Here is a 21,023-nt window from a genome sequence, read left to right as displayed (position 1 = left end):
CTTGCAGGTGCCCCTCAGATCAAGATGAGGAGCGATTCAGAGTAGCTGCTGCCCCTGGGAGGATCCCTGGTGTCCTGGCAGCCCAGGGGGTGAGTCAGGAGGTGGGAAGCGGGGAGCTGGGCTGGGGGTGGCCGGCTCAGCCCCAACTTTGAGGTGGGGGAGGCTTCATGGAGGCCAGACCTGATGCCCCAGTTTTCATTTTGAAAATAGGCAGAGGGGCAGAGAGAGGGTGAGGCTAAAGAGCTTCCCAGGATGGCTTTGAAGGGGTGGGGTAGGGCACGGACAGTGGGTTGGGTGGGGGGTGTGTATCACATTATTATTATTTTTTTTACTTCTTTGTATCATGTTATCTTTTAAATTGTATTTAGTTTTTGGAAAGTGGCACAAAAGTTTAAGATACAGAACAGGACAGTGAAAGGTAGCCCTCCCTCTCTTATCCTCCCAGCTGCCTGTTCTCCTCCCCAAAGGCAGGTGGTTTTTTGGTATTCTAGGTATTCCGTGTGTGTGTGCGTGTGTGTGTGTGTGTGTGTGTGTCTGTGTGTGTGTGTCTACGTGCATGTATATGCATATATACATATGTACATGTGTGAGCATTTTTTAATTTAACCCAGATGTTTACATAATAAAACGCTGTTCTGCTTCTGATTTTTCCACCTAACAACAAATCCTTACTATCACTTTATATGAACTTTAGAATTTGCCAGTTGGTGATTTGGTGGTTCGGGGTGGCGGCGGCGGGGAATGTGTTTTGTGCTGGCTGTCACTTGACCTAGGAAGAACTGATGTCTTCATAATGTTGAGAGCTGGCTCATCCAAGAACACCAAGTGTATTTCTGTTTGTTTGTGTCTTCCTTTGGGTCCCTCAGCAGCCTTTTTAAAGAACTCACATAGTTCAGGGGAGCCTGGGTGGCTCAGTCGGTTAAGCATCTGACTCTTGGTTTTGGCTCAAGTCATGATCTCAGAGTTCATGAGTTTGAGCCCCAAATCGGGCTCTATGCTGACGTGTGGCACCTGCTTGGGATTCTCTCTCTCCCTCTCTCTCTCTGCCCGTCTCCTGCTCTCTCTCAAAGTAAATAAAGAAACTTAAAAAAATAAAAAGAACTCGCATAATTCAAGATGTAAGTAATAGATAAAGATGCAGAGTGAAAAGTCTTCCTTTCACTGGGGGTAGGTTCCCGGGGAAGCTGATGGAGCCTGAGTTTCAGGCTCCGTCGAGGCCCAGGAGGGGCCCGGGCAGTGTGTGCATCGCAGTCTTGTGGTTTGGAAATTTTTACAAAAGTAAGATATTCTTTCTTCTTTCAATTAAATTTTTTTAAATTGAGATATGATTCACATACAAATTGTATTAGTTTTCAGGTATACAACATAATGATTTGGTATTTGTGTATATTGTAAAATGATAAGTAAGATATTCTGATATTCTTTTTTTTAAAGTTCGTTTGTTTGTTTTGAGAGAGAGAGAGAGCACAGTAGTAGGGGAGGAACAGAGAGAAAGGGAGACAGGGAATCCCAGGTGGCTTCTTTCTTCACTGTCAGCCCAGAGCCCAACAACACACGGCTCAATCTTACAAACTGTGAGATCGTGACCTGAGCCGAAACCAAGAGTTGGAGCCTTAACTGATTGAGCCACCTGGGTGCTCCTGATATTCTTTTTCTTAAATTTATTTATTTATTTATTTTTATTTTTGAGAGAGTGTGAGCAGAGGAGGGGCAGAGAGAAGGAGACACAGAATCTGAAGACAGGCTCCAGGCTCCGAGTTGTCAGTACAGAGCCCGACGTGGGGCTTGAACCCACGAACTGTGAGATCATGACCTGAGCCGAAGTTGGATACTTAACCAACTGAGCCACCCAGGCTCCTGCCTAATACTCTTTTTTTTAAATTAATTAATTAATTTTTAAATTTACATCCAAGTTAGTTGCATATTGCAACAATGATTTCAGAAGTAGATTCATTTAGCCCATCCCCCCCTCCTACAACCCCTCCAATAACCCTCTGTTTGGTTCTCCATATTTAAGAATCTCTTATGTTTTTTCCCCCTCCCTGTTTTTATATCATTTTTGCTTCCCTTCCCTTACGTTCATCTGTTTTGTATTCTAAATACCTCATATGAATAAAGTCATATGATATTTGTCTTTCTCTGACTAATTTCACTTAGCATAATACCATCGAGTTTCATCCATATAGTTGCAAATGGCAAGATTTCATTCTTTTTGATTGCTGAGTAATACTCCATTATATACACACACAAACATACCACATCTCATTTATCCATTCCTCCATCAATGGACATTTCGGCTCTTTCCATACTTTGGCTATTGATAGTGCTGCTATAAACATTGGGGTGTATGTGCCCCTTCAAAACAGCACACCTGTATCCCTTGGATAAATACCTAGTGGTGCAATTCCTGGGTCATAGGGTAGTTCTATGTTTAATTTTTGAGGAACCTCCATACTGTTTTCCAGAGTGGCTGCACCAGTTTGCATTCCCACCAGTGGTGCACGAGGGTTCCTCTTTCTCTGCATCCTCACCAACATCTGTTGTTGCCTGAGTTGTTAATGTTAGCCATTCTGATGGGTGTGAGGTTGTATCTCATTGTGGTTTTGGTTTGTATTTCCCTGATGATGAGAGATGTTGAGCATTTTTTCATGTGTTGGTTAGCCATCTGGATGTCTTCTTTGGAGAAGTGTTTATTCATGCCTTTTGTCCATTTCTTCATTGGATTCTTTATTTTTGGGGGGGTATAGAGTTTGATAAGTTCTTTATAGATTTTGGAAACTAACTGCTTATCTGATATGTCATTTGCAAGTATCTTCTCCCATTCCGTTGGTTGTCTTTTAGTTTTGCTGACTGTTTCCTTCTGATACTCTTTGTCTTAAAGATGGAATTGAACACGTGTCAGCATCTGACCCCTTGAAGCCTGGCTCTGTGTCTGCTCCCTTCCATCCCCTCAGCCCTCAGTTTTCCTCCTTAGAGGCAATGTTACCTTGTCTCTGATGTATCTTTTCAGAGATACTTTATGCATTTACCATCCCCACATATTAATCTATTCTCTCTGGTTTGTTTTTTTCTACGGAAAGGCAGAACGTTCTGTATAATGTTCTGCACCTTTCTTTAGTCACTTAACAACATACCTGGGAGGTCATCCCATATCATCATGTGTGTACTGAGTTTCCTCACTTTAAAAAAAAATTTTTTTAACATTTATTTATTTTTGAGAAAGAGACGGAGTGTGAGTGGGGGGGGGGAGCAGCGAGAGAGGGAGGCACAGAATGGGAAACAGGCTCCACGCTCTGAGCCGTTAGCACAGAGCCTGATTTGGGGCTCAAACTCATGAACCATGAGATCATGACCTGAGCCAAAGTCAAGCGCTTAACCAACTGAGCCACCCAGGCGCCCCTGAGTTTCCTCATTTTTTACGGTTGATCAGTATTCTACTATATGACCACACTATAATTTAGTTAACCATTCCCTGAATGATGGGTATTTTGGTTATTTCCAATCTTTTATTACTGTATACATCACTGTTGCCAGTCACTGAGGAAGATTGCAGCATAGTGTCTGGGGGTGGCTGGAACAAAGAACAGAAGGTTGTGGGGTTTTCATAGCTATGGTGGCCTTAATTGCCCTTCCCAGAGGCACTCCCACCAGCCAGGCAGGGGAATGCCTCACCCTGTTACCACTTAGTGCGGAGAGGTTAAGTTTTTTTCATATATTTATGTTCAGTATTTTACTCTTTTAAAATCTTTCTGGGTTTGTATCATTTCTAAAAGGTTTTTGCCTGAGATGATATTTTAAATCCTTTCATAGTTTTATTTTTTGTAATGAAATCTTTCATCTATCTAATTTATCCTGTTGTAAGGTGTGAGGTAGGGGTCTAACTTTGTTTCTAGGTTGTTCCACTACTCTCCCAACAACTCAATAATCCATCTTTTCTCTACTAGTTTGAGATGTTACTTTTATTGTCCACTAAATTATTATATGCATTTGGGTCTATTTTTGAACTTCTTGTTCTCTCTCTCTCTCTATATTTGTTTGTTTACTTAGAGAAAGAGAGAGCATGTGCAGGGGAAGAGCAGAGAGAGAGAGAGAATCCAAGCGGGCTCTGCACTGTCAGCACAGAGCCAGACACAGGGCTCAATCCCATGAACTGAGAGATCATGACCTGAACCAAAATCAAGAGTCAGACGCTTAACTAACTGAGCCACCCAGGCACCCCAGAACCTTTTGTTCTGTTTAATTCCTCTGTTTCTTCAGATGCCGGTAACATGTACTGTTTTAATTACTGTGTCTTTATATGTTTTAATATCTGGTGAGGCTGGTTCTTACTCTTTACTTTTTTTTACCCTCCATCCCCTGGTTCTGGAATTTTCCTGGCTCTTCCTGCTTGTTTACTTTTCCACATCAATTTTCACATTCGCTTGTCTAGCTCCCCTTCCTCCACCCACAGAACTTGTGTGTATATTTAATAGTATTGTGCATATTTGTAAATTAATTCAGAGAGAATTGGTATCTTTATGATGCCTTCTGCCCAGCAGCGTACTGTGTCTTTCCATTTGTCCAGGTCTCTTCTTTTTGCCTCTTCCTACAGATCCCACACATTTCTTATTACGTTTCTTCCTGGTGTTTTAGGTTCTGTGATGCTATTGTAAATGAGGCTTTTCATCCTGGTTTCTACCTGGTTATTGCCTATAAGTATTAATTCTGTTATATTAGTTTTGAATCCAGGTCACTTACCAATTCTTTTATTGTTTGTAATAGTTTCTTAGTTGGGCTTTTTGGGTTTTCCAACTAGAAATTTATGTTATTGGTCATCAATAGATAGTTTACCTCTTCCTGCCCAATTTTTATACTTCTTGTTTATTTTTGTTGTCTAGAACTTTCAGAGAATGTGAATAATAACAATGATGATGATGATGAATAATCATTGAGCAACTGAGTGGCTCGGTCAGTTGACCATCTGACTTTTTTTTTTTAATATAACACAATTTATTTTTTTAACATAAGCAATTATTTTCCGTCATTTACAATACAGTAGTTACAATGACACTCCAAACAGAAAAGCAAAGTAAAAAATCAAAACCCCAACTTCTATTTCATGTAATTAGACTTATACAGAAATTAGAAGGTTAGGTAACAACTAGTTAATCACCTAATTTCACAGCTATCTGAAGTGGCAATCGTTACCATCTGACTCTTGATTTCAGCTCAGGTCATGATCTCAGGGTCATGGGGTTGAGCCCCACATCAGGCTCCACATTAAGTGTGGAGCTTGCCTGAGATTCTCTCTCTCCCTCTACCCCTCTCCCCAGCTCATGTGCTGTCTCTCTCTAAAGTAAAAATATATATAAAACAAATAGGAGCACTTGTGTGGCTCAGTTCGTTAAGCATCCGACTTCAGCTTAGGTCATGATCTTGCAGTTCATGAGTTCAAGTCCCACATCGACTCTGTGCTGACAGCTCAGAGCCTGGAGTCTGCTTCAGATTCTCTCTCTCTCTCTCTCTCTGCTTCCACCTCTCAAAAATAAATAAACATTAAAACATTTTTTTAATAAAAAATAAGTCCTCCTCCCCCCCCCCATCATTAAATGGATATCCTTGTTTCATTCCTGACCGTAATGGAAATTTTCCCATTGTTTTCCCATTAAGCAAGGTGCTGATTTTTTAGTTTAAGGGAGTATCAATCTGTTTCTATTTTAGTAAGATTTTTGTTACGTACACTGGATATTGGCTTTTATCATATGCTTCTTTATATCTGTGGAGATGATCTAATGACTTTTCTCTTTTGACTTGTTAATCTTCTCTGTGTCATCTGCCTCTTGACTCTTGCCAGGCCAGGAGCTGTTGAGTGCAGGCATGGGACCTGAGTCCCTACTGCCCAGCATGAGGCTCTCGCCAATGAACAAATGAATGGATGGCCTTGCCTATACATGACCCCCCTTGGTGGTGGGAGGGGTGACTCCTTCACCGGGCCAGGCCCCCTTGACTTACCCCCTGGAGCATTCTGCTTCCTCCAGTGGCATGGAGGTGGGGTAAAGCTCAACCCCTAGACTGGGCTGCAGGGGGTCCAGCAGTGGTATCCCTCAATCCCACCCATACTTGCCAAGCCCCTGGGCCTGGCCCTCAGCTGGGGACTGGTACCTCAGAAGGAACCGGGCCCATGCCTGGCAGAAGTCAGTGGCAGGTATCTGTGCCAGACACAGCCATTGGCTAGCTGTGCAGCTCTGGCCCAGGCTGTGGGTGGGGCTTAAGGGTGCTACCAACTCTGGTTCCTGGAGGGCTTCCTAGAAGAGATGTGAGCTGGCTGCTAGGAGGCCACAGGGGTGGTGGTGGCAGGTTTCAGGCAGAGAAGCCTATGTGTTCAGGGCCCTGGCAGTAGCTGGCCTTGCCTGGCACCTGGGACACAAAGGGGAAAGCTCAAGAACAGCGCTTGACCCCAGGGCATGGGAGAGCCACAGAGGGTTGCTAATCTGGGAACTATGGCTGGGCGCCCTTGCCTTTTACTTGTGCCCATCTGTCTATTCCAGGTCTGGACAGGGCCCTGCTGGCTGGCCTCTGCTGGCAGGAACCATGGCAGAGTCTGGGGATGCAGTACTGTCAGTGGCTGAGTGGTTGCGGGCCCTCCACCTGGAGCAGTACACTGGGCTCTTCGAGCAGCATGGACTGGTGTGGGCCACAGAGTGCCAAGGCCTCAGTGATGCCCGCCTGGTGGACATGGGCATGCTACTCCCTGGCCACCGCCGCCGCATCCTGGCTGGCCTGCTCCGCGCCCACACGCCCCCAACCCCTGCACCCCGCCCTACCCCACGGCCCGTGCCCATGAAGCGTCATGTCTTCCGCTCACCGCCTATGCCTGCCACTCCACCAGAGCCACTGCCCTCTGCTGGCAAGGATGGGGGCCTACCCACTGCACCCCCCATCCCACCCCGGAGGAGTTGCCTTCCACCTGCCTGCTTCTCTGCCCCATCCGCAGCAGCCCCAGACCCTGTGCTGCCCCCGCTGCCTGCCAAGCGGCATCTGGCAGAGGTCAATGTTCCGCCTGTGCCTCCCCGCACGGGGCCCCCCCGCCTGCTGCTGAGGTGAGTAGATGCCATCCATGGTGGGAGGAACATGGGTAGAGGATCCTACAAAGTGGAGAGGGAGTTTGTGGCCTTTGGCAGTAGGGTAAGAAAGGCAGCTCAGTTCAGGTAACAGCATGTGGGAAGCTCAGAGGTGGGAAGCACTGTCCTGGGGCACTCAGAGCAGACTGGGGCCGAACTGTTGGGTGACTGTGGGTGAGGCTTGTGGATGGCACTGGTGGAACATTCTGTGAAGGCCGGTGGGAAGCTGGGACGGTTTCAAGCGGAATGATCGGATGAAGGCTGGATCAGATGGATGATTGGTGGAGGAGGCTGGGTGACCAATGAGAGGGCCCTGGCCCCCAGGAGAGGCCCCCAGCCCCCAGGAGAGGCCCCCACTTGAGCGGCACTAACAGAGTGGAGAGAAGTAGGCAGATGGGAGTGAGAAGTTGGCCCTGGAATGGACAGGACTTGGGGATGGCCTGGACTTACGCAGAAAAGGCATGGGGAGCCACATGGCATCCAGGTTTCCATCTTGGGTGGATAGTGGTGTCATCCCTGATCTGGGGACCGAGGGACAGAAGTGTACCCAGGGAGGAAGTCTGGGATTCAATTTGGGGCCTGGCGAGTACGAGGCACTGGGAGTGGGGGTACCTTCTGAGTCACGAGGCGGCACGTGGAGGAAACAGCCTAGGAGGATGAGCTGCTGTTGGGGGAGCAGGACCTGGTCAGGGTCTGGTGCTGTGCCCCTGTCTCCTCCTCCACACTGCTCCTGCCACATGTCCCCCCATCCTGGGGACACTTCTCAGGCCGCAACCTACTGGCCCTCCCTTCTCAGAATTTTTTCCCTTCCTGGCTCCTGGTATTCCTAGTTTCCTCCCACTTCTGTGGATGTTCCATGTGAACCTCCTTCACACATGCCTTCCCTGCCATCTGCTGGAGTGCCCAGCGGGGAGGGAGCATCCCCAACTAGTGCTGGATACATCTTCAGGGGTGTAATGAGATTACTGCAGTACTTGGACCAAGTCAGCCTAATCTGGGAAGACTTTTTGGAGGAGGAAGGGATGTGCAGAGAATGGTCTCTTGGTCCCTATGTTGGGCACTGTGCTGGCTGCTTCACTTCCATGGTCTTGTTTGGTCCCTGCTCAAGCCTTCTGGGGGATTTGTGTCTTGTTTCCAAGCAGAGAAACTGAGGCTCAGAGAAGGGAGAGGAGCACTAGCCGGATCCATGCCAAGTGCATGCTCAGGGAACTCTGTGGCGAGGGTCTGGAAAGTTTTCACCACACAGAGAGGGGCAATTAAGGGGGCCTTGAAGGCCAAGCCACGGCTGTGGTGTTTTTGAGGTTTGATTGGTGGAAGCATAAAGGTTTGTGCCTTTCCTGAATTCACACAGCTGGGGACCATACTAGGGTCCCCTAGGAGCCTGGCTCGCTGTTTAGATTGGAGTTTTCTGGCGCTGTTGTGCCCTCTAGTGGCTATTCTGATGCATGCATGAGCCGTTTCTATTTCTTTTAATTCCATCAACAGGGGAGATAGGGGAGAGAGAGAGTGTGAGTGTGTGTGTGTGTCTATTTGTCTATTTCTGTTTGTCCATCTGTCTCTGGGGGTGGGAGAAGGTGAACAAGGACAGGAGGCAGGGCCCTGTCCGTTGGGAATTCTTAAGGGCTGAGGAGGCAAACAGCTCACTGAGGGAGTGGAGGCCTGGATTCCCATTTCAGAGTCAGAACACCTAGTCGGGCCTAGCTAGCTGTGTGACTGATTAGCAGCTGCCTCTCTCGGTCTGAATCTCCATCAGGGGCCCTCCTTCACCCTCCATAGCCCTTCTGGTACAAACATCTGCATTCAGGAGACTTGGCAGAATAGAACAAGGGCTCTGTCTCTGCCCCAGTGCACCAGCCTCCACCCTCAGGGCCTCAGTCTGAACTTAGTCACTTAGCTGACCTGGGGGCGGGGGGGCGGGGGGGGGGTGGAGGCAGGCTTCCATGCTCAGGAGTCTGGCCTCTTGTTTTTCGTTTTTGTTTTAATGTTTATTTAGGTGTTTTGTTTGTTTGTTTGTTTTTTGAAAGAGAAAGACAGAGTGAGGGGGGGAAGGGGCAGAGAGAGAGGGAGACACAGAATGTGAAGCAGGCTCCAGGCTCTGAGCTGTCAGCACAGGGGGCTCGCTCTTAAGGCGGAGCATGATAGGAGGTGAGCTGCCAAGCCTGGCTTTTTTGTCCTGGGGTCTTTGACATTTGGGACAGTGGACATCTGCAGGACCTGGCCCTGACTTCCAGGGTGTACAAAATCTTTAAAATCCAAGAGGAAGAAAAACTCAGTGCAGATGGAGCTTCATGTATGGGTAACACGCCAAGGCTGGGCGGGGAGGAGACCGGGGTGGAACCTGACTGGCTCTCCTCACAGCCCCTCCCTAGGGGCCCTAGGCTCCATGGGGCACTGGAAGGCTATTCAAGTTGGCCTGCTTCTGCCCTTCTTCCTGATACGGTCTTTGGGTCCTTGCTTACACACCTTTTAGTAACAGGGGTCTCACTTACTCAATCTTAGGACCTTTAACACTGGGTCACGTGGTGACTGAGTGAGCATTTCCGCCTGGCTTCAGCCCATCACCAGCCTCCCCAGCGGAACTTAGGAACTACCTGCTGTGTGTGGATGTGTGTACTCTTGAGATAGTGACTCCATGTGAGGGCATGCCTAGCCAGTTGGTATGTGTGCACCCATAGGTGTGCATGTTTGTGCAAGCTGTCCAAGTAGTAGTGTGTCTGTGTATTTATGTATCTGCCCACGTTTTAAGGGAAGCCATATGTGATCCTAAGATGTACATGTGAGTGGGCATTTATGAAGTTTCCGTTGTTACTTGCGGTGGTGTGTGTTTGAGTTCATCTGAGCCTGTGTGCACACATACATGTGCCCGTGTGTACTGGTGCAGTGGGGACTCCCACAGCATGAGTCCATTTGTGGGTGCACGTGCTGTGTGTTATTTGCGTACTGCCAGGTGTGAGCCAGGGTGTGTACATGTGCCGCCACGCCCATGTCAGCTCCATTAGGGCCACAGTTCTTGTTGCTTTTGTTTAGTGCTGTATCCGTAACACCTGGAACAGTGCCAGGTGCCTAATAGACACTCCGAGAATACTTGCTGTGTGCGTGACTAGATGAGGGCCGCATGAGTTTCTGTACTGCCCAGGGCTGAGCACGGGAGCTATGCAGGCTGACTCGGCACCCACAGGGTGCCCTCAGCACACCCCGGACATTAGACCATAGGGCTAAAGGGCCCTGCACTCGCACCCCAAATCGCTTCCCACTGTGCAATGTGCGTCAGCCCCAGACATCTTAGAAAGGCAGAGGCCTTCGAGGAGACAGACAGAAAACGAGCAGGGATGGGGTTGCCACGTCCCTGCCCTCAGCTGTGTCAGGACTCTCAGAACCAGGCTTGCTATTCTGCCTGGCCTGGGAGGACCCCACTTCCCCCCTCACAGGGTGTGCACCCCCCCCCCATTATTCAAGCCTATAATAGGGAACTTGCCAATGAGTCCAGAGATGCTGAGAAACTTGCCCAGAGTCACATGGCCCAGCCCAGTGGAAGCCAGTGTTAGACCCTGCCTCCTGGGCGGGGCCCAGTCTACTCAGCTCCAGGTATCATAGATGTGAACCCTCTGAGCCTGCTTTCCTAAGTGGCAGAGGTGTCATTTCTGACCCAAGATTCCAGTGTCACTCTACAGAGTCCCTCTCAGATTGCTCTGGGCCTCAGTTTCCTCCTCTGATGTCTAGATGTCTGGAGATTCCTTCAAAGAGGAAGTGTTTGCCCAGAGCGGGCAGCTGCCAGTTGGAATCACACTGCAAGGCCTTCCACCTGTGCCCTTAATTGCCTTGCAGCTCAGCCAATCCCTGGTCTTCCTGAAGACTGATCACTTGTTGCTGGGGCAGAACTTGCATCCTTCAAAGAGCCTTTTTCCCAGCCTCTCTGGGCCTCCTTGTGGGGGTGGGGAGGGAGCAGCCAAGTCCAGGGCTTCCTGAGTGTCTACTCTATAAGGCCCTGCTTGCCAGCACTGGGGTGGTTTGTCCCATTCCAACTTGGGGTGGGGGGGGCAGGCTGGAGGCGGGGAGGAAGTGTCTGCCCCAGGGGATTCTGGGTGACTTTTCTCTTTCTCAGTGTTTTCAGGAAGTGTGTGTATTGGCCAGGGCTGCAGGGGGTGGGGGAGGAGGAGAGCAGGAAGCCAAGGGAGACCAGAGCTAGATGTACACACACTCCCAGACAGATCCAGTTTTACTCAGAAACACAGATAAGTGATCACAGCCACTCAGAGCCGTACCTGGACCCAGACACGGCCTCAGACACACCCAGGGAACAGGGGCCTGGCTGTCTGCTAAACCAGCCCTGGTCAGGCATACAGCACTCTCTTGAGGCGGAGCTGTGGGAGTCCTCCGGCCCAGGACCCGGTGCACATCTGAGGGTGAGCAAGGGGCAGCTTTGGGCTGGGCTGTTGGCAGGGGTGGGGAGGGAGACTCCTTCAGAGGGTCTGGGAAGGCAGGAATCCTTGTCTGTCTGTCACCTCTGGACAGGGTTTTCTGTGGTATTCCTGCCCCCCTCCCTTTTTTGGCTTCAGAATTTTCCCTCTTTTACTTTCTCCACATCTTTTGTTTTCCTCTTCCCCTTTCTTTCCCCCCCCCCCCTTCTTTTTTCCTTCTCTCTGCCCTGGACTTTTCAGGCCTTCCATCTTCCCATAAGCCTGTCTCCTGAGCCCATTGGGAGCCCATGGTGCCTGAAAGACTGTCTCTCTGTGGGTGTCTACCCTTAAAGGACCTGGTGCTGATCTCCCAGTTCTGGCTTCTCTCAGTGTCAAGTTCACGGGTATTGTGGCTCTGGGAAGCCCCTACTGGACCCCTTTGCCCTGTCACTGAGTTCAGGATATTAGGGAGACCAACTGAGGGCTGGCACTTAGTCGGTGTGGTTCCTCCCCCTCTTCCCCAGGGCTAGCAGTGTGGTCGGTGCCTATGTTGTCGGGGGCTGGGCTGACCTCTCCCCGCAACTGCTGTAGACCCCTAATGAACTCAACAACCGTGTCCCCAGAGGGGACATAGAGCTGCCTGTAACCAGGTCCTGTCTATGCACCCAGCCTGCCCTATCCCCCTGGCTTATCTCTCCACAGTGCTTAGCACCTTCTCCTGCTAAGACAGCCCTGGCCTGGGCACTCAGGATGGGGGGATGTGGTCAACACAGTCATGAGCTCCCTCAGGGCCTTCTTGTGCTGCTGCACTTAGTAAACAGCACGGGGCAGACCTGGGAAGCACGAAGAGCTGCCACCGGAGGGCTGGCCTCTGTCTCCACCTGCCTGCGGGAAAGCTCAGTGTAGGCCTGCTGGTAGGCATTCCGTGAAGGGCCCAACAGGCTGTGTGAGCTTAGAGGAGGCAGCAGTTGAGTAGACTTCCTGGAGGCATGGCCCTGGTACAATGGGGCTGATGATCTGGATCATTGTGGGGATTAAATGAAAAAGCCTCCCAGGAGAAGATACTTAGTGGGTACTTAGCAAGTGGTAGCTGTTGTTACAGGAAGAAGTGCTAAGAGCTGAATGAAGCCTTGAAGCCTTGGTTGGGAGGGTGGATGCCAGGTTAATTGGGCGCTGCTCTGTGGAGGGGCTGCTCTGTGGAGGGGCGGGGGACCTGCTGGCCTTCTCTAGTGATCAGGAGGTTAGTGGGGTGGTGACCATTCAGTCATCAGTATGTACACTCCGAAGCCCCCTCTGTTGAGTGATGTCATGTTGTGGAGGGAGACTGGCCTGCCTGAGGGGGCTCACAGCATGTGCCGAGGCTGAGAGACATGGTGCAGACACTTGATCTCACAGAGTGAAATCCCAGGAAGGGCTCTCCATGCTGTGATCTGGGCAGAAGGAAGAGAAGAGAAGCAGGGGAGTGCTAGAGGGGTTGACCTTTGGGTCTCATAATGGAGAAGGAAGGACAGGGGCAGCCACGGAGGAAGCAAGAAGCACAGAACTGAGGCCTGAGCCGCCCTTGTAGCCAGGGCACAGATGAGGAAGTGGGCAGTTGGGAAATTTTGCCTCCATGGGAAGGGAGGTCAGGATGGGAGATGGATGTGTTCAGGTCGTTGGGCCTCATCCCACCTCTCAGTCCTGCTGGTGAGAGTCCAGGGATTGGGACTGGATTAGGTCCCTCCAAGGCCTGTGCGACACTTTAGGGGGAAGGTCTTGAATCCAAGACAGAGTGTAGGCTTGGGTCCTTGGTCCTCTGAGGTCAGTTCAGTTGATAGACTGTTGATAGACAGTTGTTGATAGACACGGCTATACTAAGTGACTGGAAGTGTGAAGGGTGGAGGAGCCCCAGGGAGGCCCAGCCCAGCCTGGCGCATGAGAGGAGGCCCAAAGTGGAGGGGGAGGATGTACAATTTGGACAAGAAGGGTGTTCCAGGTGGAAGGAAAAACATGCAGAAGCCTGGCAGTGTGCACTTATAGAATGCAGCTGAGGCAGGCAGGCTGGAAATGTGAGCAGGGGACAAGTTCAAGGCCAGCCTGAGATATTCAGGGTGCCTCACTCTGTTGGTCCATCTGCCGTTATGGTGAAGCCTGGTTCCTTTGGCCGGAGATTGATGTAAACAGAAAGATATGAAGGGAGAGCCAGGGGCCACCCTAGGGGCGGAGGCCATGAAGCAGGTTCCTGGCCCAGCCTGTGGGGTCTGAGCTTCTTGTCGTCACAGCCAGGGTGAAAACGTTGTGCCAATGACCCTTGGGAATGACTCTTCTTAATGAATTGTCAGTAAGCCAGGGAGGAGATCAGAGAGGAAACTGAGGATCAGAGCTATAGTGACCTGCTTTGTGAGGTCAGAAACCGATGTGTAGTCAAGCTGGGATTTGAGTGGGTTCAGCCTGGCTCCAAAGCCCTGCCTCTTATCTACACAGACCACACATCTCATTCTGCCCAGGACAGGCCCTGTTCATACCTGTTGTTCTGACATAGTTACTAATAGTGCCTCTTTTACCTGTCAGAAATGTTCTGGTTGATACGCTTAATTATGTGGTTACCCTACTCTTACCCATTCTGACATGGGATCCTCACATGTCCCCTAGGTTTAAGGTCATCTGTGTGTATTTGCCCCAATCCAATTAAATAAACCTTCTCAGGCTGTGATCCTATCCTGGGGTGGATTAGCCTTTGCCCCTGTCCAGGAGTCGCCTGGTCTTGCCATGGGCATAGCGGTAGAGCAGATGTGTCTGTATGTCACTTGGATAGAAGAGAAAGGGGCTGAAGAGACAGGGGAACCAGGGGTGAGAGGGGGCAGGTGGAGGCCCCCCCAGAGGACAATCCCATTGAGCTGTACTCTTAGGTGTACACAGGCTTCCCATGGGCTGAGATGATAGGGACAGGGGAGTGTGGGGAAAGCAAGCAGTGTAAGCAAAGGTTTGGAGGGGGAGGCTGCTGAGCACATGTTTGGGGCTCAAGGTTGGGGCCAGTCTTCTGATCTGTTGGACCGAAGGTCAGTGGGAAACATCCCGGCTGGACCTCAGCTGCAGATTGGAGCAGTGCCCATAACCCTCAGAGGCCACTCTTAGGCTTATAGGCAGTGACATCCAGGACTCCAACTGGGGTGGGGGCACTGTCCCTTCCTCTGGGGTTTTCCCACATGCTGTGCCTTCCGGATACCACTTCTCCTTTCCTGGCCTAGCCCTGACTCAGCATGGCCCCATCCCCTGTGGTAGGCAGGCAGAGGTCAGCCAGGAAGGTTCCTGGAGGATGATGATTGAATGAGGCCCGGAGGTCCATGGAAGGGGGAGAGTCCCCTTGCTTCCACTTGCTTGGCACATAGCTATTTTCCTGCAAAGCTGTGCTAGGGGAGGAGCCCTTTGCACTGTTCCCCTCTCCCTTCTTGCCGTGGTCCACAACGGCCATCAGAGTTGTGATGGAGTTGCCTCTTGGATTGCAACTCCAGATGCCGAGATCCAGAGTTGGAGTGGCCAGTGTAAGGAGGCAGAGAAGCTCTCAGATCCCGACCGTGACCTCATTGGACACTGTGGTTGAGTTTGCAGGCTGTGGTGCCAGAGTACCTGGGTGTGAATCCCAGCAGTGGGTTCTGGGACAAATTAACTTTGTGTGTCTGTGTCTCAGTTTCCTCATCTGTAAAGTGGGGATAACAGTAAGCCGTACCTTATAGAGAGCCCTTGTGATGAATAAATGAATAGAAGACAACTGGGAATAATGTACACACAGAAAACTAACAAGAATTAATTAATTCAGGTCTTTATTTATCTATTAATCCTTGCTGAGTGCTGGGCACACCATAGTGAAGAAAGTAGGTGTGGCACCTGCCTCAGGAGACTCACATGCTTCAGATGGGTATGTCTCTCGCAGATGATTAGGACAGTGTTGGGGGGCGAGTGGGGTCCAGGGATGGAGGGGGCATTGCTTCTTTAGCTCTGAGGATGCTCTGTTGCTGCCTTCCCTTCAGTGCTGGCCCTGAGTCTCAGGGGAGGTCAGGGAAGCACTCAGCCCTGCGTGGCATTGGAGGGGCAGAGTCTGACCCCATTTCCCGGGGGCCTATCTGACTGGCACTGGCCTGACAGCCTGGAGTCTACTCTCGGCCGATCATAGGCCAGGCCCTTAAGGGCCCCTTGTTCTTGGAGTCTGGCAGGCCGTGTGCGATGGGTTGCTTTGCCGGTCAGGAGGTCTCCAAGGACATTGCACCTGACAAGCTGGGGGTCATGCCCTTGGACCTGTGGGTACTTCCTCAGTCTCTAGGTCTTCATTCACTCTTTCATTTGCTTTTCTCTCAACCACAATGGTCAACCTATCCACTTACCTATCTGTCCCCACCCACCTGTCCTTTTGACCATTTACTTGTCTTGTCATCCATCTACCTGCTCGTCTGTCCACTCACCCACCCACCCAACATGCTCTTGTTGCCAACTCAGCCAGTTCCTGCACTGGGCTGTGGAGGAAGATGAGTCAAGTCCAATGGTGCCCTGGCTTCAAGACACTCAAGGTCAAGTAGGGGAGACAGCCTGGTGCAGTGTCCACCAGGGGGTCTTCTTAGGTCCAGCTAAACATTCATTCAGCCTCTCATGAGCACCGTAGGCCCACTTGGCATCAGATTCCTTGAGAAACATTTAAGAGGAAACAGCTGGCCACCAGGATAGTGGCAGGTCTACCTCTGCTGTGGGGTCCTTGTGGCAGTCAGTGCCACCTTCCCCATAGCCATTCTCTGTGGCCCCCCAGGAGACAGCTCAGGGGTCGGGGGCTGAGACTCACGACAGGTAGGTGTGAGAGTCACCCTGGTAGAATCCTCTCGACTCAAGAGTCTAGTGTACCATCCAAACAACCCCATAGGTGTGATTTCAGATTCCTACCTCGGATGTGCCCAGTAACAAGCCACTACCGTCAGGGAGCGCGGAGCTCCAGCTCCTCCACGTGTACCAGAGCCCACGTACAGTTTCTCTCCATCTAGGTGCAGTGCCTCAGCCAGGCCACTCTTGTCCAAGGCAGTGCTGCCAAGGAGAGTGGCTGACATACCACCGTTAGCAGATTCCTAGGGGAGCAGCGTGAGAAAGCTAGCTGAAGGTCAGATTCTCTCACAAAAAGGGAAGGAGTTCATTCATTCTTTACCTGCACATGGGGAGGAGACCATTGGAGTCCAGGGTAATGTGGAAATAGCCATGTATCTTAGGAAGCACATAGACTGCAGAGTCAGGGTTCAGGTCCTGGCTTAGTATAAATGCTTGGCACAAAGGAGGGAGATACTTTAAAAAATGTTATTTGGAATAATTTGTCTAAAGCTGGTCACAGAGGGGAGAGGGGGCAGGGTCTGGGGGAGTGTGAAAGAGGGGTCGGGAAAGGCATTCAGAGAAGCAGAACTTGAATTTGGAGATAAAGGATGAATGGATGTTCTCTAGTCAGAGACCAGGGAGAAGGGACTCTTGGAGGAGGCAGCAGCAGGAACAGAGGCCTGGCGTCATGGTCATGCCCCAGCCCTTGCTTGCTTTTGCGGTAAACATACACTGCCAATCACTGCCAGGAACGTTGAGGCAATAACCAGGCTGAAAATAACCAGTGAGACAATTGCCCACCCACTCTGATGTTCCTCCTCGGCCCCTGCTGGACACTGGCAGAGACAGTGGGTGGGGCCAGGCTTCTAGGGCTTAGGTACCTTGTTCCAGCTGTGGGGGCACAAAACATGCCTTGTCTTGGTTAATTCTCCCAGCACCCTGCCAGGCCGATGAAGTAGCCCCCCCCTCTACAGAAGAGGAAACTGAGTCTCAGAGGGGCTAGGTGCTTGCCCTTGGACACGCAGGAACTAAGACCAAGAGGCAAGGTGCAAGCTCACATCTGATGCCAAAGCCAGGAGACACTCGGGAGACACTGAGCCTGTAGGGAGCATGACCTGTGGTGCGATAGAAACACAGAGCCCTGGGGCTGTGGGAGCTCACTGCCGGGAAGCTGGCCTCGGAGGTGGGGAAGGCTTTCTTAGGGAGTGGTAGCAGAGATGAGGAGCTGCTGTGCAAGAGAAGTGTGGTAAGGAAAAAGGAAGTGTTGGCAGGGATGTGGAGGACAAGGAACCCTCGTGCACTGTTGGTGGGACTGTAAGCTGATGCAGCCACTGTGGAAAACAGTAAAGAGGTTCCTCAGAAAATTAAAAATAAGGGCGCCTGGGTGGCTCAGTCGGTTAAGCGTCCGACTTCAGCTCAGGTCATGATCTCACGGTTCGTGGCTTCAAGCCCCATGTCAGGCTCTGTGCTGACAGCTAGCTCAGAGCCTGGAGCCTGTCTTCGGATTCTGTGTTTCCCTCTTTCTCTGACCCTCCCCTGCTCATGCTGTCTCTCTTTCTCTCTCTCAAAAATAAATAAAAACATTAAAAAGAAAAAATTAAAAAAAAACAAAGAAAAGAAAATTAAAAATAGAACTGCTACATAATCCAGTAACTCCACTATTGGGTGTTTACCCACAGGAAATAAAAAGACTAATTCAAAAAGTATATGCAGCCCCATATTTATTGCAGCATTATTTACAATGGCCAAGATACAGAAGCCACCGTAGTGTCCGTTGGTAGATGAATGGGTAAAGAAGAGGTGGTCTGTGTATGCAATGGAATATGACTCTGCCATAAAGAGAATGAGATTGTGTGCCATGTGCAGCAACATGGACGGACCTAGAGGCTACACTGCTAAGTGAAACGAGTCGGTCAGAGAGAGACAGGTACCATATGATTTCACTCCTATGGAATTTAAGAAACAAATAATGAAAAAGGAGACAAAAAAAACCAGATGCTGAAATACAGAGACCAAACTGATGGTTACCAGAGGGGAGGTGGGGTGGAGGCAGGTGAAATGGGTGAAGGGATCAAGAGTACCCATGAGCACTGAGTGTTGCATAGGATTGTTGAATCCCTGTATTGTACACCTGAAACTGCTGTGACACTGTGTGTCAACTATATTGGAATTAAGTGTGTTGGGATCAGGTGAACATGAGGGGTCTGAGGCACCCAGGAGGTAGACATGTTTACATCCATATCTAGGGAAAGGGAGAGCCAGAGACCCCTAAGACTCAGGCCTTAGGACTTGGTCTCTGAGGCTCTGGTCTCTGCCCTTGGCTTAGATGTCCATTTTGATCCTGGCCCATCCACTCACCAACAAATGCCTTCTTATCGTTAAAAGCTCAGGTCAAGCATCACCTCCTCCAGCCTTCGCTGACTCCACAGGCTGGGATGCAGACCACCCCCTGGCCCATTCTGGACTGCTAGACTATGGGTACATGTGGCTAAGAGCCAGAGCTTTGGTGACAGGTGACCTAATCACAGCAGTGCAGGGCCAGCTTATACAGGCCAAAGAAGGTACCTGCCTCCTTTAGGCTTGGGGAGCTTGGAGGCTTGGGGACATGGGAGTGAGGTGAGGAGGGCTCCTGTCTGAGTTTGTGGAGAGAATGAGCTTCAGTGGGTTTGAGGCCTGGCTCTGTCACATAGTGATGCCAGCCCAGTGACTCCACTGCCTGGAGCTAACCCCTGGTGCCCAACTTTTGGTCTGTTCCCAGCCTTCCCTCCAAGGAGGAGTTACTGTCATCACCACTGTCATCCCCTCCCCAGCCAGAGCCTGAGGAGCCCCCGGCCATCCTCCCCCGGGTGCCTCCACAGCCCCCGTCTCCACCTCCCAGCCCCCCGGAGATCCCCCCGAAGCCTCTTCGCCTGCCCCCGGAGTTCGGTGAGTGCCACAGCCAGGCATGAGGTTCCTGGTGGGCAGCCTGGGATCAGGGCCCCTTGAGAGTCCTCAAGGATGCCAGGATCAAACTTTCCATTGGGCTCTGCCACCAACACAGAGTGGCCTGGACAGGTGAGCATCATTCTCTTCATCTTCACAATGGAGACGGCGACCACCAGTCTGACCTACTGACTATTGAGTGCACATGGCAAACTTTTTGAGTTGCCCGTGGTTTAAAGTCTAGGGATATTTTCCATGGTTGTTGATGGTTTGCTTTTCAACTTGGATTGTCATTTTTCTTGAATCCTGATTCTTGTTACTTTTTTAGCCTTTTTAAACAGCCCTTGCCTCTGACCCCTAAACTTACTTCAGCCTCCTTGTGGTGACCTGGCCTCTCCTTTGAGGCTGTCCTGTGATGCCCTAAGTATATAAATAGCATTTCCTGTCCCCTGCGCCTATTTTTGAAAGTTGGGCTGGGGTGGAGGGTGGGGGTCTTTTTAGGCTAAGGGTGGCCTTTGTGAAGCCAGGCCAGGGTACCCAGGAGGGGAGGCTAGGTTCCTTGCTTCTGAGTCTCCCCCCACCCCCATCCGTCTCTCTCCTCAGATGACTCTGACTATGATGAGCCTCCAGAGGAGGGGCCAGGGGCCCCAGCTGCCGTGATGACTAAGAAGGTGGGGCAGGCAGTGGTTAGGGTTTGGGCTGTCTGTCACAGTGGAGGGTGGGCTGCCCAGCTGCATTTCAGACCCTGGGGAGCACCAGGTAGAGAAAGGGGGAGCCAGCTCCCAGGGGAGTTTCCTTCTCCCTTTGTTGTCTTGCCATGCAAGGCTTGAGGATGGAGCATAGCGCCTGAGCTCCTGGCCAGGGATTTGGGGGTTCTCGTGTGAGGCCCCAGCTCAGCTGCACCTGGAAGGCTGTGTGTGGCCTCTCCTCTCCCTCAGTTTTTGAGCGCGTCTCCCTTAGAGCGTCTTCCTCTGGCTCTTTAACTTTCTGTGTTCCCGAGTCCTCCTGGTGTCTTAACTCTCTGAGTATCATTCACTATCCTTTCATCTTTCTGTCTTTGTCTCTGTCTGAGTGACACTGTCCCCCAGGTCCCTGTGCAGTGTGCTGGCAGGGGAGGGAGTATGTAGAAACAGCAGTGCAAGTGCTGAGTAGTGTGGGTCCTAGATTGAGTGGATTGAGGGCACACAGCAGCCTCCGGGTGGGTGTGATCTGGGGCTTGAAGGGAAGCCTGATGCTGAGTGGGTTTCTTGGGGGGGCGGCCAGGAGGAGCTCCCAGTGAGCCAAGTCCCACGTGCCGTGCGTGTGGCCAGTCTGCTGAGCGAGGGCGAAGAACTGTCTGGGGACGACGACCAAGCGGATGAAGATGAGGATGACCACGCCTATGAGGGCGTCCCCAAGTGAGTGTCCACTCTTCTCCACTGCCTGTCCCACCTGGCCACCCTCCATCCCAAGTGTTACCAGTCACCATCTCCTCAGCCCCTGCCCCTACCCCATAGGAGCCCCCATCCTGGGTTCCCTCATTCCTTCCCTTCTTTCCCCAGTGGTGGATGGCACACCAGCAGCCTGAGCTCATCCCTGCCCAGCAGCGTCCTGATTTCCGAGCTCCCATCACACCCCATGGACGGGCTCCCTGGGGGTTCCACCCCCCTCACACGGGTCATCAAGGCCGGCTGGCTAGACAAGAACCCACCGCAGGGGTGAGTGAGGCCTGTTCGGTCTTGCTGGCTCTCTGGATGAGGGTGGGGAGGGCTCTATACTGGATCGAAAAAACAAAGGGGCCAAG

The 21,023-nt window shown here is 51.1% G+C and overlaps 1 protein-coding gene across 11 annotated transcripts in view; it reads left to right on the top strand.

Annotated features, from left to right (window-relative positions):
• The window catches only part of ARAP1 (ArfGAP with RhoGAP domain, ankyrin repeat and PH domain 1), a 65,760-nt gene that overhangs the window by 17,817 nt on the left and 26,920 nt on the right, over nucleotides 1-21,023 (top strand). For 7 of the 11 annotated variants that reach the window (XM_029915200.1, XM_029915207.1, XM_029915206.1 and 4 more), the window contains 6 exons: nucleotides 8-89; nucleotides 6,528-7,079; nucleotides 19,077-19,243; nucleotides 19,844-19,911; nucleotides 20,504-20,637; nucleotides 20,782-20,937. In XM_029915200.1, coding sequence (XP_029771060.1) covers nucleotides 6,571-7,079; nucleotides 19,077-19,243; nucleotides 19,844-19,911; nucleotides 20,504-20,637; nucleotides 20,782-20,937 — 1,034 coding nt within the window. In that variant the 5' untranslated portion in view covers nucleotides 8-89; nucleotides 6,528-6,570. Of the gene's footprint in view, nucleotides 1-7; nucleotides 102-6,527; nucleotides 7,080-19,076; nucleotides 19,244-19,843; nucleotides 19,912-20,503; nucleotides 20,638-20,781; nucleotides 20,938-21,023 lie in introns of all 11 variants that reach the window. The other 4 variants (XM_029915203.1, XM_029915202.1, XM_029915204.1 and 1 more) reach the window with 2 other exon arrangements.

This window comes from Suricata suricatta, chromosome 11 (genome assembly GCF_006229205.1).
Source record: "Suricata suricatta isolate VVHF042 chromosome 11, meerkat_22Aug2017_6uvM2_HiC, whole genome shotgun sequence".
In the NCBI taxonomy this organism is placed as follows: Eukaryota; Metazoa; Chordata; class Mammalia; order Carnivora; family Herpestidae; genus Suricata; species Suricata suricatta.
This window is presented reverse-complemented; position numbering and strand designations above follow the sequence as displayed.